We start from the raw sequence: 16,830 nt of genomic DNA, 5'->3' as shown, positions 1-16,830 counted from the left end.
GACAAATTGAACTGGAATAACAGTTCAGGAGAATACAATGGTCCTCGAAAGAGTTTAGGGGCTAACATGACATCTGCATGAAATCTTCTTACTATCAAGAAAGGCAGTTCAAGCTAGACCCGCAACCGACTCGCAGAGAAAAACTCAAAAGAAAATAAGCCACCTCTAATTAAAACATATCCGAGGAACTTATTTTGTACTATCTCAAGAAGAAGGTTGTCCACTGATGTGTAGAGTGACCAAACGACGGATGAGAACTCTAACATCGGTCTCACAAGAACGACATAGAGGTACTGTAGTGTCTCCTTGCTGAAATCTCTGTTGCTTCTCAGGACAAATTCCAGAGTCCTCAGAGATGCCGTAGAAATGGCACGGACATGCGGTCTGAAAGATAACTCACTGTCATATGACATACCAAAGTTCTTGACAACAAATGCTCTCTCAATGATTCTACCTCCAATGAAATAGTAAATAGAAAATGTTCACGAACTGACATTTATTGATGTTAATTTTAATACAATTGGTTGCACACCAGTTGTCCACAGCCGGCAGATCCGATTTCAGCCTCGCAACGTCAGCCAACGACTCAATTGAAGTAAAAAAGCTTCAGATCATCTGCAAATATTAAAAATCGGACAAAGCAGACGACGAGTTTTATATAATTAATGAAAATCAAGAACAACAATGGCCCCCAGTGACTTCCCTGAGGAATACCTGACGTCACTGAAAATGGAAACGAAATAGTGTTACCAATCTTTACGAATTCAATGGAATATATTCAGTATAAATCTATGGGAGATGTTCCCCCAATATAAGGGTCCAGTAGCGATCCTGGCACACCTGAGGATTCGAAAAATCATCGCTTGGTGAATCGGTTCTGGTTGAAGAAACCCTCCCGATTTCGGAGCAAATTTGGTATTGTTCACTTGAATCATTGAAGGCCTTTTTGAGGACAGGATTGATTTTTTGTCAACATTGGCCATAGATAGTGACACGGCACTGAAGGACAACTCCGTGAAAGATGATTTTTAGCATGTTATGTATTGATAGATCGCCTATATTATATTGTTTTTGTTTGGTGTATTGGAAGCAATGATATGCGAAATTCAGAATAAAATATTCTACAGGACGGTGCAATATGTCACACAGAAGTGGAATCGATATTGTAGGAATTAAAAAAAAAGTGTTAATTCGCCACTAACACCGTTTATGTTCCCCTGTTCTTTTCTAATGGTGTTTTTTGAGGAATGTAGTATATGTAGATAATCCTAAAAACTTTTGTAGGATCGGGAGACACGAAAAACTTTTGTTATGAATATAAAAAACTTCTTTCCACATTGAACTCGATGACGAAAACTTTTCAAACGTGACATCTTTCATATTCGTCGAAAATTCATGTTATAAATCGCCTTACAGGTTAGGTAGCTGTGTCTCTGGAAACATAAGATGACATATTGGCATGATACACCTAAGCTAAACCACACGTTCGTAAAACCTTTAACTTCGACCTCGATAACTTAATATTAAACTTGAAGTTGGAAATCGATTCAATTCAATGAAAGGCCTGTTATTTCACCTTCTCATGATATAGACTCATATTGTAGAATAATACGCAGTATATCAAATTATTGAGATATAACATCTAGCTGATTTCTCACAATTGATTTTTCCTTTATTGCACACATCATTATACCTTTGTTGAGGGAACTAGAAATTCGAAAATCCTTTCACAAACTTAGATGAACTGTTCACTATAAAAATGTTTTCAGCCAATTCGATTAAGCACTTCAGTAATTTCAGAGCAAACAAATTGCAGATTTTTTTTATGAACTGACCTGATTGAGACATCTGGGAAATGTTTTTCTCGAAGACATTATTCTTATTATGTTGTAGTCAAATCATAACAAATTATAACTAGAAATGTAATAGAACATTTCCTCTACAATCATATCGAATTTGTGGTTGTAATACTGGAAATAACCGATAAAATTTTCTTCAACTGATTAAACACCAATCACAGAGTGCAACGAGGAAAATTTTGATACTATTTTTAGTATATCGATATTGATTGGTCCAGAATTTGTTCTAACGTTTAAAGGTAGTTCTATATAATTTTTTTTCGAAGACTTGGCGAGTACAAATGAACAGACACATATTTTGAGAATCAGTAGTTGTGATATGTCATAATACAAACGAATATCGATAAATTTTTGAAATATTAAATTATACTATTTATTATACAGGGTGGCCATTTGAAAACGAAACAGACGAGATTACAGACGAAATAAAGTTTTTCGATAGAAATGCTCGGACAGGTCGATTTCTGTTTCGAGGGGGACAACTTAAGATGTAGGTTACGGACGCATAGCGCTTCAACCCTTGCTGCTACAACCCCCACCCCCAATTTTTGAATAGGGAAGATGGGGTGAGTGATACCTCAATTTGAAGGTATTTTTATACTGATTTCAGCACAGCAATTGTTTTTTCATTTTATGCATTAGTTCTCGAAATATTCATGCGTTAGTTAGTTAGGAAGGAAGCCACAGTCATGGTTGTTTTGAAGCTCAAAATGTCGATTACTACAAGTGCCATGAAAACACCACTTCATTATCAAATACTTAGTTAAGAATATTTCGAGAACTAATGCATAAAATGAAAAAACAATTACTGTGCTGAAATCAGTATAAAAATACCTTTCAAATGAGGTATCACTCACTCCATCTTCCCTATTCAAAAATTGGGGGTGAGGGTTGTAGTAGCAAGGGTTGAAGCGCTATGCGTCCGTAACCTACATCTTAAGTTGTCCCTCTCAAAACAGAAATCGACCTGTCCGAGCATTTCTATCGAAAAACTTTATTTCGTCTGTAATCTCGTCTGTTTCGTTTTCAAATGGCCACCCTGTATATGTAGGCATACAGGGTATTTCAGAATGATGATAGTTGGAAAAGCTTCTATGAGATGTTGATATTTTCTCGTAAAAATTGTTGTTTTATTTCTCATTCTTCTATTCGAACTCAAAGTGTGAGGACATTTCATTTCAGTAACTCGAGTGAATATGGAAATATTGAAGTTTAATAATATTTTTCAGGAAATTGAATTACTCTTTTAATCGCTAACGGAGCCAGTCCATCAGACATACGTTAGTAAAAAATTTTCCTCATGAAGTGTGGTGAAATTTTTTTACTGAATGCCATTATTCTAAAACACCCTGTATATGTTTGAGGGAAGATGAGATGAAGTGCTTACGTCTCCAAAGATTCCCACAGGGATTTCAACCCACGATAAAAGTCTAGAGGCTCTAGGATCCCGTATTTCAAACGGGTGATCACCTGAAACAAAAATAAAAAATTAGTCATATTTCCAGTCATATTTCCACTCACGATTCAAATAAGAAAACTAGCGAATAGTATTTCCTTCTGAAAGAATTTATTTCATTTATAGTAGCAAGTTCAATCCCGAGATAAGTAAATAAATGTCGAGTTTATGTAAATAACTTTTATCTGTTATTCAATAATGAACATCTGAAAAGTTTTTCCAAAAAAATTGAACCTCTCCGTGAATTATTACTATTCAATTTTTGTGGTGAGTATAAATTTGAAAAACGATTCGAAAGGATATCTGCGCCTCCTGCTGGTTTTCTAGGAAACTAGAGCAGGTGATTGCGTGATATCAATAAAATCAACCATTAAAAATATTCACATCGAATATTCAAAATACCATAATTACGTAGCAAAAAAATAGTTCTTTTTAAATATGGTGATAAAATATTCGGGTCTTTTTTAACGCACACGCAGTAGAAAAAATTCAGTCAAAATATTTAATTAATCCCATTGATACAAATGATACAATTAATTAATGAGATACAAATGATACAATTTAATCAAATCGAAAACTTCGGAACTCACATACCTAGTTTATATTCAAATCATATATTGTTGATTACCCATTTGAACTGTTTTTGAACACCTGTATCATCTGACTGAATAAAAACAATTAATTCTACCATGACAGTCGGACTACATTTCAATTGTTTCCTGTCCCATTTGATAAGCCTACACTTCCTCAAAACCCAATTTCAATGTTACTGAATGAACGTTTTATATTCTTATGAGGTTCGATATATGACGTTCATATGCATAACAAACTTTTGAAGAGTGCGTCGCTAATATATTCACACTATTTGCTGTGTTAAAGGTTCAAGTTTTTGCTTAGTACAACTTGTGTTGCAAGAAAACCACTTATTTTCCAGGAATACTGTGGTTTTCGTGTAACAAAACTCGCGTTCTATGAGGAAACAATAAAGTTCGTATATAGGTTCTTCGATATTTTATAGTTTCCGATATTCATCTCGTGATCTATTCTACTGGAAATACTTAAGTGGTATAGGTACTTATTCGTGAATTTTATGGATTTCGATATCAGAGTAGGTACGAGTATATTAATTTATCCCAAATTCTAGTAAATATATTTCGATCTCCTAAGACCACGTATCTTTTCGTCAGTTTTATCTATGATCCTCGAAAGAATGCCTTGCTCCCATTTTGAATCTTTCAGAAAATGTTAAAAGATATTTATATTTTTGTGGGAAATTAGGGAGTATGTACTTCTCTGCAAATTTTCTGAAATGAAAAATTGAAAAAAGCATCAATTAGAAACCAGTTCATATTCACGTCTCTACAGTAGGTACTCAATTTGTCGAATACAAACATCACTTTTTAAAGGATTTTAAATTTTAAATTTTAGGTAATCAATGAAACCTTTAAAATGGTTTTAATGGCAACACTGTGTTCTAATTCATTGACATTTCTTATGTCATTTGTGTTCAGTTGGTTAGGCTTTATAATCATGTAAAAATTCACGCTTCAATAACGATTGGAAATTGTTGAATTGTTTTATCAAAATCAGTTCTTAATGCACTGAGAGAAATTTAAGGTGAATTCTTGGAAGACATTATTCAGTTAATCGACATATACTAACTGACAAAGAAACTGCAACACCCAGAAGAAGGTGTTTAAATTTTATCCATTTATTTTTTTGAAGAACATGATAGGTAGTAGAGCAAGAAGTAAATGATTGAATTTGGAGAAAAAAACGTGAGAGTTTTTTCATGTTGACAATTTTTGTTACTTGAATATTGTAATCGTTTTTTGCAAGTTTTTTAAATTTTACAAGAAACCAGCTGGTCGCGGAGATCCAAAATCGATGTTTAGTTGTTGTTGAAATGCCTAAAGCACGTGTACGCGGAATTTATCACCAGCTAAGTGAATTTGAAAGAGGGCGAATTCTTGGTCTACGGGAGGCGAGGTTGTCATTTCGAGAAATCGCTAACCGTACGAACATAAATCCAACTAATGTTATAAGATGTTGTCAAGCATGGTTTGATAATGCCCAATATCGAAAAAGAATAGGCACCGGACGTCGAAGGGCCACAAATGAAGTTCAAGATCGACGTCTAAGACTCATGGCCATTAGAGACAGATTTGCGTAAACTCGATCTTTGACTGATGAGTGGTTAGGAGAACAAGACCATCCTGTAACTGTTCGAACAATTTATTGCTGGATAAGGTCTTTTGGACTGCAGCATCATCGACCTACACCACTGTAATTGTTGCGTGAATTGAAATTTGTATGTATTATTGTATTACGATGATGGAAGTTTTGGGATTTAAAACATAAAAAGTATAAATAGTATATATTTCATGAGGAGAAGTACCACTTCAATAAGTTCAGTAGGTAATGAAAGCAATGAAAAGTCCCTTCTCTATATAAAATATGTTATTTTTTCAAACATTCTGAAATTCATGAAAATCTAAATATATAACTTCAAATAAGATTTAAATTAACGATCATTATAATTGATTGATCAATGGAAAATTTACCTAGTTACGGTTGTAATGCTTCATTAATTTTGACAGACATGAAGTGTAACAGTTATCATCACTAAGCAACACTTTTCCCTACTGCGGAGCGAAATAGAACTTTTCGATGATCTTGTCAATCAAAGTATGGTACGTTCGAAAAATCACGATCAACTATCCAATAAGTAACGACTGAACCATTTCAATATTTACATGTTCTTATTCAACACTTTGAACTCATCTTGCAACCTAATAAGGTAGATAATTGAAATTGAAAATAGATTTTCGATAGTTGAAAGACTATTCTCGAATTATTGCTGGCTTCACGCATGACATTCGACTTTGAGGTTATCTCCTGAAAATTGAGGTTTCTCCTGAAATCACATAGATGACCTTTCACGCAGTCCATTCATTATTCTATCAAATCAGCGACCTACTTCCCGATCTAGAAGCAATAAACTCTTTAATGATCCTCCTATAAAACGACGTAACCGAAATAAAAAAATGGCCCACTGAACTATAATACTGATTTCACACAATTTAGCAAGGTTAACAGTTCGATAAGCACCTCGATTCTGATTAAAGTAAAATTCAAAAATAACCTTCTTTATTTTAAATCATGAAAAAGTAAATTCGTGAAAAAAAAACTCAAATTTGAACAAACAACTACCTGCTTTGGACATGTCAATTTGATTATGAGGCACACATATACGTTCAGTTATCGTCACACGAATTTTCGAACTAAATTGAAGGCGTTTTATCAACAACAAAGCCGCAGTGCTTCGATAACGTGTAAAAGTATTTCGTATACATCATTGCATAATGTCATTCCATGTTTATTCATGTTGTGGAAACGACACGAAATGATTTTTTTCTGCTTGGATTATGAAATTTGCTAGGAAAAAAATTGAGGATGAGTGAGTATGTTCAGCTTTAGTTTTGATGGATTTTAATTGATGGAGATTTTGTGTTGGTCCTTCGTTCAGGGATCGAAAATGATCAAGAAATAAACTTAGTTGAAGATTTTGTACGGTTGTTGCCTCGGTTGCTCATATGATGTATCTTTTTCACTTAAAATCTGAATTTTCAACTTATGAATTTATGAAACGCAAAAGAGCGGTTAGCTATCCAGATACTAACCTAGCCCAACATTGTTTATTATGAAATTGAATATACGCATACAACTGGTGATATTATACAGTGTGGTCCAACGAAAACTTGATTTTCAGGTTTAAAAATGAAAATGTGGAAAATTGCTGGGATCCGTCCATTTCTGATTCGAGGGGAACCACTTTTTCGCTCTTCGCATCCCCGGTACTGCAACGAGTAAGTACGAGGGAGTACAACCCCTTGATTTTAAATAGGTATGAGTGGTGTTGCGATACCTCATTTTAAAGATCTGGTCGAGTACAATTTGATCCTGAAATTTCGTTTCAAAGTTTCCATCGATAACGAAATGACGGGTTGAATAATGAAAGAGTATACTTACTACTAAATACCTTTGAAATGTGTCGGATAGGAATAATATTCTCGAGATAAATTCCACATTGCCTCTTTTACTATTTTCGCTTTTATTTCATTATCGATGGAAATTTTGAAGCGAAATTTTAGGGTCAGATAGTACTCGATACGATATTCAAAATTAGTTATGGCAACATCTCCCATCCCTATTCAAAATTAGCGGGGTTGTGCTCACCCCCGTTGGGGGGCTTGAAGTTACGAGGATGAAAATTCGGAAAAATTGTTCCCCCTCGAATCAGAAATTGACGAGTCCGAGCGATTTCCCACATTTTCATTTTAAAGTAAAAAAATCGATATGTTAAGTTTTCGTTGGACCACCTAGTATATAAAACGTACAGTGGGAAGGTATTCTACAAACTTTGTTTGTTGTTATGTTTCATAACACAGATAACTGCGTTTTTTTATATGAGAATATGACAAAAATTCTTCCGTACTACTCCATCCAGAACTTCTCTCAAAAACTATATTTATTTGCATGAAATTAGGAGAAAAAATCTATTACTATACGACATTGATCATCTGAAGTTGAGAACAAAATCCATTAATTTCGAAATCAAACCATCATGGATTCAAAAAAAATTATACTCGTAAAATTGGGAAACATAATCATGAATTTAAGATCTCATATTGTTTCGTTGATTTTGAATGCAATCCTTGCCTTCACAGTTTTATAGTTCTTTGTAAAAATCATTCTTGTTTCGGCATAGAAACATAGAAATATTCGGCTAGGCACCGTTTATATTTTATCATTATATTTCATAAGTATTGAGATATTCTGCGATAACAGAAGGAATAATAAACCATTTTATGAAAGTTGCGGGTTTTTGTAGAATTTAACCAACTTCAAAACGCAAACTTATAAAATGTTTAATCTCGTCAATTATTTCATATATAAAATAATTGACAATTATTTTTTATGTGAAATAATTGACAAGATTAAACATTTTATAAGTTTGACAAACTGGTATAATATATTATACCAGTTTGTCATTTTGATTTTAGTTCTTAGTTAGCAGTGTCATTATTGAGTACAACATGCATAATTCAAATAATTCATGGACATAATGTACAAAGGGAATTAATTTTATATCTATAAAATGAGTTTGATTTACAAAATTATGACAAATAATAAACCCCCACCCTGTAAAGTACAACGGTCTCATCTTTAGGCCAAAAAAAACTTATTTTCAGGAAAATCCCTTGGGTTAGTGTGCAATGACCTACATTATCTTATCTGCTTCAAACTATTGATTTCGTCGTCATCATCAATTGCAAAAATACGCTTTTTATTAGTTTTGTCACTGGTACATGTACTAAAATAACTGACTACAATGTTATACGTGAGTAACTACAATATTCACAAGTTGTTGTCGTTGTCATCCACCAAAAACACCTAATATTAATGCAACTTTGTACATTAACAACGTCTCCTTCGGTGCCTCATGAATAAATTCCAGAATCTCATCCCCAGACAGAACTTTGGACTTTCTTGACTAAAATCCTTTCGATCCTTGTTCCAAATAATCGACCAGCTTGGAGTAATTAACAATATTAATTTATCATTATTTACCATCAAAGTCTTGTTATTTATAAGCGAATATTTGGACCATAAGAAACTCACAGAAAATGTTTAAGAGAGATGGGTAATTATCCGAGCATTATTAATACAGTCCTTATAGTTTTCTGTCATCCAGTTCATAGAACCTTGGTACTCTTTTGTTGAGGAGTATCGTGACCTTTTTGGCAATAAATTTTTTACTACCTTCTGTGCTTTTTCGTGAATTTTACAATTTTCTTCTATTTCTGCAATTTTTACATTTGAAGTTTGACAATTTTACCATAGCAGTGTGTCTGATGCTACAAAATTATTATACTTCTTCTTCTACTTTACGAAAGCTTGCTAGCTTGTTTCACCCATTTTCCTCCTCTCGTTCTTGAGATATTGAGGTCCAGCTGTCCTTCCACCTTTTTGGGGGTCTCCCTACAGGTCTTTTGGATGCTGGTCTTCCGTTTCTCGCGATTTTCGCTATTCTGTCGCTTGACATACGTGAGACATGTTCATTCCAGAACCTTCTTCTCGCGCGGGTCCATCTAACTACGTCCTCCGTCTGGCATTCTTTTCTGATCTCGTCGCTTCTTCTCTGGTCTCTCAATGTGTTTCCTGTGATTGCCCTCAAAACTCGCATCTCGTTTGTTCGTGCCATTCTTTTAGTTTCAGCTGTTTCTGCTCTTGTTTCCGCCGCGTATGTCATTATGGGTCTGACACATGCTTTGTAAATTCTCACTTTACTGGTTGTTGTCATGCAATTGTTCTTCCAGATGATATTCCTTAGGGCCCCCGATATTCTGGCTGCCTTATTCATCTGATGTCTTACACTATCTTTTAAGCTTCCATATGGCGATATCGTTACGCCCAGATAGTTAAAGGAGAATACTTGTTCGATGATTTTGTTATTTATCTCCAGCTTACATCGGCGGGGTTCCCTGGCGATCACCATGCTCTTAGTTTTAGGGATTGATATTACCATATTGAGTTCTAGAGCCTCCCTGTAAAATGCCTGTATTAACCATTGCAGCCCGTCTTCACTATCTGCAAATAGTACTGCGTCATCTGCATAACACAAGATCTTCAATAGTTCGTTCCCCATTCTGTATCCTTGGTTCACCCTTCGTACTTTGTGTATTATCCTGTCCATTATCAGATTAAATAACAGTGGACTAAGACTATCTCCCTGTCTCACTCCTAGGTTGATCTTTACTTTATCGGTTGTGGTTGCTCTTGTCTTGACTGTGGTAGTGTTGCCTGTGTTTAGTTGTTTTATCGTCTCTACAATGTTTGGATGTATTCCTCTGTGCTTCAGTTCTTCCACAACATCCGTCAGTTGTATTCTGTCGAATGCCTTACTCAAGTCTATGAAGCACAAGTACGCATGTTTGTCATATTCAATGGATTTCTCTATTACTTGTCTAACAACGAATACAGCGTCGACCGTGGAACGATTTTTGCGGAAGCCCTGTTGTTCTTCACATAGCTTGGTGTGTTGCAATATGTGTTGTCCCAGTATACGAGTGAACAGTTTCATGGAGGTGTTCAACAATGATATTCCTCTGTAGTTTGCTGGATCTGATGTTTTTCCCTTTTTGAATAAAGGTATTGTTATGCTCTCTTTCCATTCGTCTGGTATTACTGCGCTCCCTAGAATCTTATTGAATAGTTTGGTGAGCTGTTCAGCCAATCTTACTCCTCCTTGTTTCAACAGTTCATTAGGAATGTTGTCTGGACCGGGAGCTTTTCCGTTTTTGAGATGTTTCATCTCGTCCATCACTTCTTCTGTTGTAACCCGCTTGTCCTCTTCCAAGCTTATTGCATATTCTCGCCGCAGTTTTTGTCTCCTTTCTAGTGGCTGGTCATTATCCTGGGAGTGCAGATTTGTGAAGTACTCTTTCCATTTATCCGCGGTGATGTTATGTATTTGCACTGTCTCATTTACCTCTTTTTTCGCGGCTCTGAGCATCTTCCATATGCGTTTTTGAGTTCCATATAGGTCATTTTCCATCTCTCGACTAAAGTTCTCCCAGTGTTCTTTCTTTATCTCTCTAATTCTTTTATTGACTCTGTTCCTAATTTCAGTATACTTTAGAAAGTTTCTCGGCGTCTTGTTATTTATGTAGGTTAGATGTGCCTCCTTCTTTTCTTGTGCCAGATCTTTTACTTCCGATGTGAACCAGGGCTTCTCTCTCCGCTGATGTGAGGTTGCCTTGATTGTTCTCTTCCCCAGCGCTTCTTCGGCTGCTTCATTTATGTTCTTTAGGAGTATTTTCCACGCCTCGTTCACCGTATGTTGGTCACCGATTGTTGTTTCCTCTATTTTGTTTGTCAAACGTCTCCTATATAAGTCGAGTATGCTCTCTGTTTTTAGGGACTCGATGTTGAACTTTGTTACTGGATCGTGTTGTTTGTCCGCTTTTGTTGGTCTTCTCATTCCAGATATCACACCTAGCACCAAATTGTGGTCAGACCCTATGTTTGCCGATGTTAATGATCTAATATCTAACACTTGTTCTGGTACAATTGCTCTATTCGTAAGGATGTAGTCTATTGTAGAAGTTACACCCCTGCTCCCACGGAAAGTAATCTTATGTTGAGGTTTGTGACGAAAGTATGTGTTGTTGATTCTTAGCTCGTTGTAGGTGCAGAATTCGATGAGCATCTCTCCCCGGTCATTTATGATTTCTTCGTTGAATACGTTCTTAATTCCTGGAATTACCTCGTTACCCACTCTCCCGTTCATATCTCCCATGATAATAATTTGGTCTTGCTTGGGTATCTTGTCAACTGTTAATTGCAATTGCTCATAGAAGTCGAGGGCCTCCTGTGTTGGCCTTCCAGTATCCGGTGCATAAACTGATATTATGTGTGTGAAGTGGTTTTCCAGTTTCAGACTGATTTTTAGTATTCGATCGCTCCGATATTCGATGTCACTGATGATGTTCTGATATTTGTAATCTATGAGTACTCCCACTCCCGACGTCGCTCTAGTTTCTTTTGGCCTCCCGGAGTATATCAAGATGTAGTCGCCATACTGTTCGGTTCCTTTCCCTCTCTTCTTCGTCTCGGAGATTGCGCAGATGTCTATTTTCTTGTTTCGCAGTTCTAGAATGATTTCCTGGTCTCTTCCACTAAAAGATCTTACGTTCCAGCATCCTATCCTCAGTTGTGTCCTCTTCCTCTTCCTTCTCATCTTCGTGTTACCTCTCGTGTTCCTTACTCTCGCTTGGTCCGTCATCAGTAAATCCGTCGTGTTCCGAGGCTCGGTTTGGGTTCTGTGATTATTATACTGTGATTATTATTATTCTGTGATTATTATACGTTCCCTATAATGAAAATAGATTGAATTTCAAAGGACCAGGCAGCAGCCTAACGGAGAGTTTGTCACCGGTTAATTTTTCTGAATTTTTCGTATGTTATAGAATATAATCTGATGAACAAGAAAGCCTATGGGCCCAACTCAATCCTTTTATTAGTTTTAGAGGTGCAGAGTATCGAAGTTGATGACTGGCATTTCTTTAAAGTAACATTTCTCGTAGGAAACCATCTTGAATGAAACACTTTTGTGCGACAAATATTGATCACCCATAAAGTATCAATTTTAGACTGGTTTTTAATAAAAATAATTGTTAGATACGGTCTGTTCTTAATTCAACCAGTAATTAAAAATGTCATCCATAGAACTTTACAATTTTTTGTCGTTACCTACTCTTAGTTCGAGTATACTATTATAATGTCAATTTTGTATTGACTTTGTATATTGACCAGTTTTTGAGATATCTATTCAATGCGTGCAATATATCAAGAAGTTGTCAAAAAGTTGTATACAAATTCGATGCTCACGGGGAGCTTCTCAAGAACTATAAGACTCAGAATAAAAATTTCAAGGACTCCCGATCTCTTTTTTCGAGATAATTATATATCAGAGAACATATCATAGATATCTTGATTCGTTCCCGAATTACAGGGCGTTTCTGAAAAATGACTGTTTCAATATTCCGCTATATCTTAGTTTCTGTTCGAGAAATTCGTAAAGTTCCAACTTTTTTTCAGTGATTTTTATGGTTCATATGATACCCATAGCGGATCTTCAATATAGCGAAATATTTGAAAGTCATTTTTCAAGAAACACCCTGTAATTTGAGAACAAATCAAGATATCTGTTATTCAGATATCAGGAGGTTATATTCTACAACATAAGAAAAATTTAGAAAAATAAATCGGTGACAATTTTTCCATTGGGCTGCTGCCTGTTCCTTTGAAAATGCCGTAACTAACTGGTAAGACATAAAAGTTTTTACAAAACGGGTATTAAGAGTTCTTGATGACCTCGGGTGATTCGCAAACCCTGTACTTAATGCCCTAGATGAATAATTAACTAAAATAGACGTCATGAATTTTGGCATCTTACTCATTATTAAGCACGTCAAAAAAATTCTCAAAGCTTTGACAGATTCTTCTTATTTGTCGATTTAATATTCAAATAATACCGAATGTATTCTATTCTTCATTCGCCTAGCATTCAATTATAACATAAGCAAGATAGTTTGAGTTTAATGAATGGTTGTGAGAGCTTTCTGTGTAGAAATTTCCAAAAATTGTATAATTATACAAAATATTTACCTTCTCTAGTCAAGTCTAAACTCTCGAATTCGCCATCAAAGGATGACAAAATGTTCATATTTCACTCCGTAATATCAGTATTCTCGATTTTTCATTACACATCAATTTCAAAATTGTAACACTGTCTGTGGACATCACGGCCATGTAATGATTTGACCACAAAACTAAAATTAGCTACTACCCGTCAGTGGCACAGGACAATGGGCTTTAACAGCATATAAATTTCCGTTATCAATCCAGCTACCAGTTTTTATAGTCCATAATCCAGTAAAAATTTAACTACACTTGTTTTTACGATTTCGATTGAGGGAAAACGAAAAGTTGACTGTGGTAAACTATGACGCTGGTTTTGAGTGTTTTCAACGCTTTTCAAGGTCGAAGCAATGTTTTTATATATGATGTATTCTAGATGGATGTCAGAACGTCATACATAGCACACTTCGACACAATTTCGATAATAATTTGAATCTATAAAATAACTGGCGAGGTTCTCCAATAAGAAGTTTAATGTTGAAAAAAGAATAAATAGGTATATTTTAAAAGAATCAATGGATGTTTATTTCTTTGTGAAGATGAAGGAATGCAAATATCCAAATTTCCAAGATCAATTCGTACAATTGCGGCTGTATGTCCATTATAAATTCCATCTTTAAGGTCTCAAATCGATTGTGTAACATTGACCTAGACCTTATCTAAAGGTAATAAATCACAAGATCTCGGTGGCCAATTGTGGTCACTTCTTCAAGAAGTTGCTTAGCGACAACCCAAAAGTGCTTTAGTTTTGCGCACTGTGCCTGCAAAATTTTACCATTTCTGTAATGAATTTTAACACTTTCAATGCGTTTTTCAATTAGGTATCGTTCAATTTTTATTAATGGCGTAGTTTTTAGTTGTCAAATGTCAAAAGTGACAGCTGCCCAGATAGCGGGCTTTTCAAAATGAACCCTCATAGTGCAAATCCCTTTAAAATAGTTGTTTAAAAATATTTTATTATTCATTAGTACCAAACTTTGAAAAGATGGCTTAAAAATAATAAAATGATAACATTTATTTTGTTATGGCAAGCAGAATTTGTCATCTGTTATTCAGTTCATTTACTGAGCTTTTTATTCGGTCAACTTATATTATTATAATTAAGTTTGTTTTGATTTTCAAAATTGAACTATTGAAGAGCGAATCTGCTTCAAATCTTACAAGACGCGGTGAATGCATGAGTCGTACAGTACATTTAAAAGCAGCCAAGATGTGATATATGAATGAATGAACTTGAATAAAGGACATTTCCTTTGAGACCTCAATTGTGAAAAGTTAGCTGAATGTAGGTACCGTTTTCTATATTTTTGATATGTGAGAAATTATTTCTTCTATAGTTCTGATTGTGCAATTTAGTGACCTATTTCAAATGATGATAGAAATAGATTATTTTTTAGGGCAAAAATGTTGATGATTACAAAACAAATCAATAGAATTGTGAATTTTCACCACCAATAATTTTTTTCTTTATGGTTGTTACACGTTGTTCATTATTCCGCACAGATGGAACCACCAGTACTATACCATTTTGTTTCTTGTTATTACTAAGCTTCAAAAGATGCATGTCAACATAAAGTTAAGTCAGGATAGAGATATTGAAGGTTAAGTAACGCTACCTTTGTTGTTTTTTGAAAAATGGATAAAAAGTTTCGTGTATTGACACATAGCAATGAAAATCATCATCACACTGAAGGAATTCGAGTTCCAACTGAACTAATGACCTCTAATGAAAGCAAAGAAAAATCTTTCCACAGAAAAGGTAATGAAAAATTACAGCAGTGTTGGAGTACATGTATCACTCTTCAAGGTGACTTTGATGACGAATAAAGTCGAATTTTGAAGAAAAAATGTGGTCTCACCGATTAGGCTGTCACTTAGTGAAGTGTTAACTTAGTTATGGAAAATTTGTGAATATTTCTCGTATTGAGTGAAAAATGTAAAAATCGAATAATAAGTTGAAACAATTCTGCCATATCTCCAATAAAACTATTTAAGGATTGAATTTTTTTTTTGAGTCTGTTGATTTTCTATTGTGATCACTACTCTAGGTACAAATGAAATTTTGTGAAATGAATTCTTGTATCATTATTCATCATTACTTTAATTTTCTGATGATTTTTTATGCATTTAGTATTTTTAAGAGAGAGCAATAGTTGAAGACACAACCTGAATAAAGGACAAAAACGTAAAACAAAAAAAATTTAATTTTCATAAATCCCTTCGTTCAAGCTCTCCAGACATATGACCTAATTAAGAAAATCCCCAATTTCCTAATCTCGCTAATCATCCCCTCAAAATAAACCCACTCCAAAAAAAAAATCCAGCCACACGAAACATAAAATGAAATCGGTATAAAATGCAGGTCTAGCAGAAATTGAATCGATGAAATCAGACTCCCTATCCTCATATTAAGAGGTCATTACTTGTAGCGGAGAGTATTTTTAAGGGTGCTTCAGACTGTTGAGTTCAAAATCTAGGTCAATCTCATCTGGTAAAGATGGATATTTGACTTTGTTTTACATTTCTCATCTCCCTAATGGATTCATCGAAATTGGGAAGAATATTCGATTCAATTGGGAATATTTAGGGGTTGAAAAGAGGAATTACGAATACGAAATAGAGATTAATGTGAATTTTGAAGAGTTAAGAGGTTTTGGATTTGATTTTAGATGGGATTTGGGGATGAAAGAAGCTGCAAGATAATTTTGTTGTACCTACACAAAATTAGAAGTATTTAACGTACCGTCAACAGCACTCAAACCTAAAAAACTCTAAGTAAAACACCAATTTATGCGAACCAACCAACACAAACACTATGTTTTCCCATAAATAAAGATAATTACCAGCGTTCCTGTCAAAATACGCGGTGACAGGTGCAATATAGGTGACAACGCTTTGTAAAAATCAAGTATCCACTTACATGCCTTACAAAACGTAAACCTTCAACAATCCATTTGAACTCACCTCAAATTCACAACGTCTAGATGTGAAAAACAACAACTGTGCGGACTTCTATCGGAAAATGTAACACAGAATGTGGGTAGGACCCCGTACAGCCGACAGACTCGGAAAATCGATCGAATGAGTACACTCAGCTACAGAACCGCTATCCAGAACTCCAGGATCGATAAACGGGACCGTTATCTCCTTCCCTACGCAACGTTTGTCCAGAAAATTCACGCGAATCGCTTCTGAAATCTGTAGGACGTGAAAACCTGCGATTCGAAATTTTTCGCTTCGACGTTT

General features: G+C 35.0%; 1 protein-coding gene across 5 annotated transcripts in view; it reads right to left on the bottom strand.

The window, feature by feature from the left end:
* LOC123680106 (ras-related protein Rab-3) overlaps positions 1-16,830 on the bottom strand; it is a 23,054-nt gene extending 6,224 nt beyond the window's left edge. Inside the window, exons 1-2 of one of the 5 annotated variants that reach the window (XM_045617799.1) lie at positions 16,549-16,830; positions 3,247-3,329 (exon numbers count right to left, since the gene is read on the bottom strand). Coding sequence is in view for 3 of the 5 variants with exons in the window: in XM_045617795.1 (XP_045473751.1) it covers positions 3,247-3,329; positions 13,552-13,609 (141 nt within the window). In the remaining 2 variants the exon portion in view is untranslated. Of the gene's footprint in view, positions 1-1,835; positions 1,975-3,246; positions 3,330-3,909; positions 4,047-6,528; positions 6,628-13,551; positions 13,860-16,548 lie in introns of those variants that run through there. The other 4 variants (XM_045617795.1, XM_045617796.1, XM_045617800.1 and 1 more) reach the window with 4 other exon arrangements.

This window comes from Harmonia axyridis, chromosome 5, assembly GCF_914767665.1.
Source record: "Harmonia axyridis chromosome 5, icHarAxyr1.1, whole genome shotgun sequence".
NCBI lineage: Eukaryota > Metazoa > Arthropoda > Insecta > Coleoptera > Coccinellidae > Harmonia > Harmonia axyridis.
Note: the sequence above shows the minus strand (reverse complement) of the source record. Positions and strands in the feature narration are given on the sequence as shown.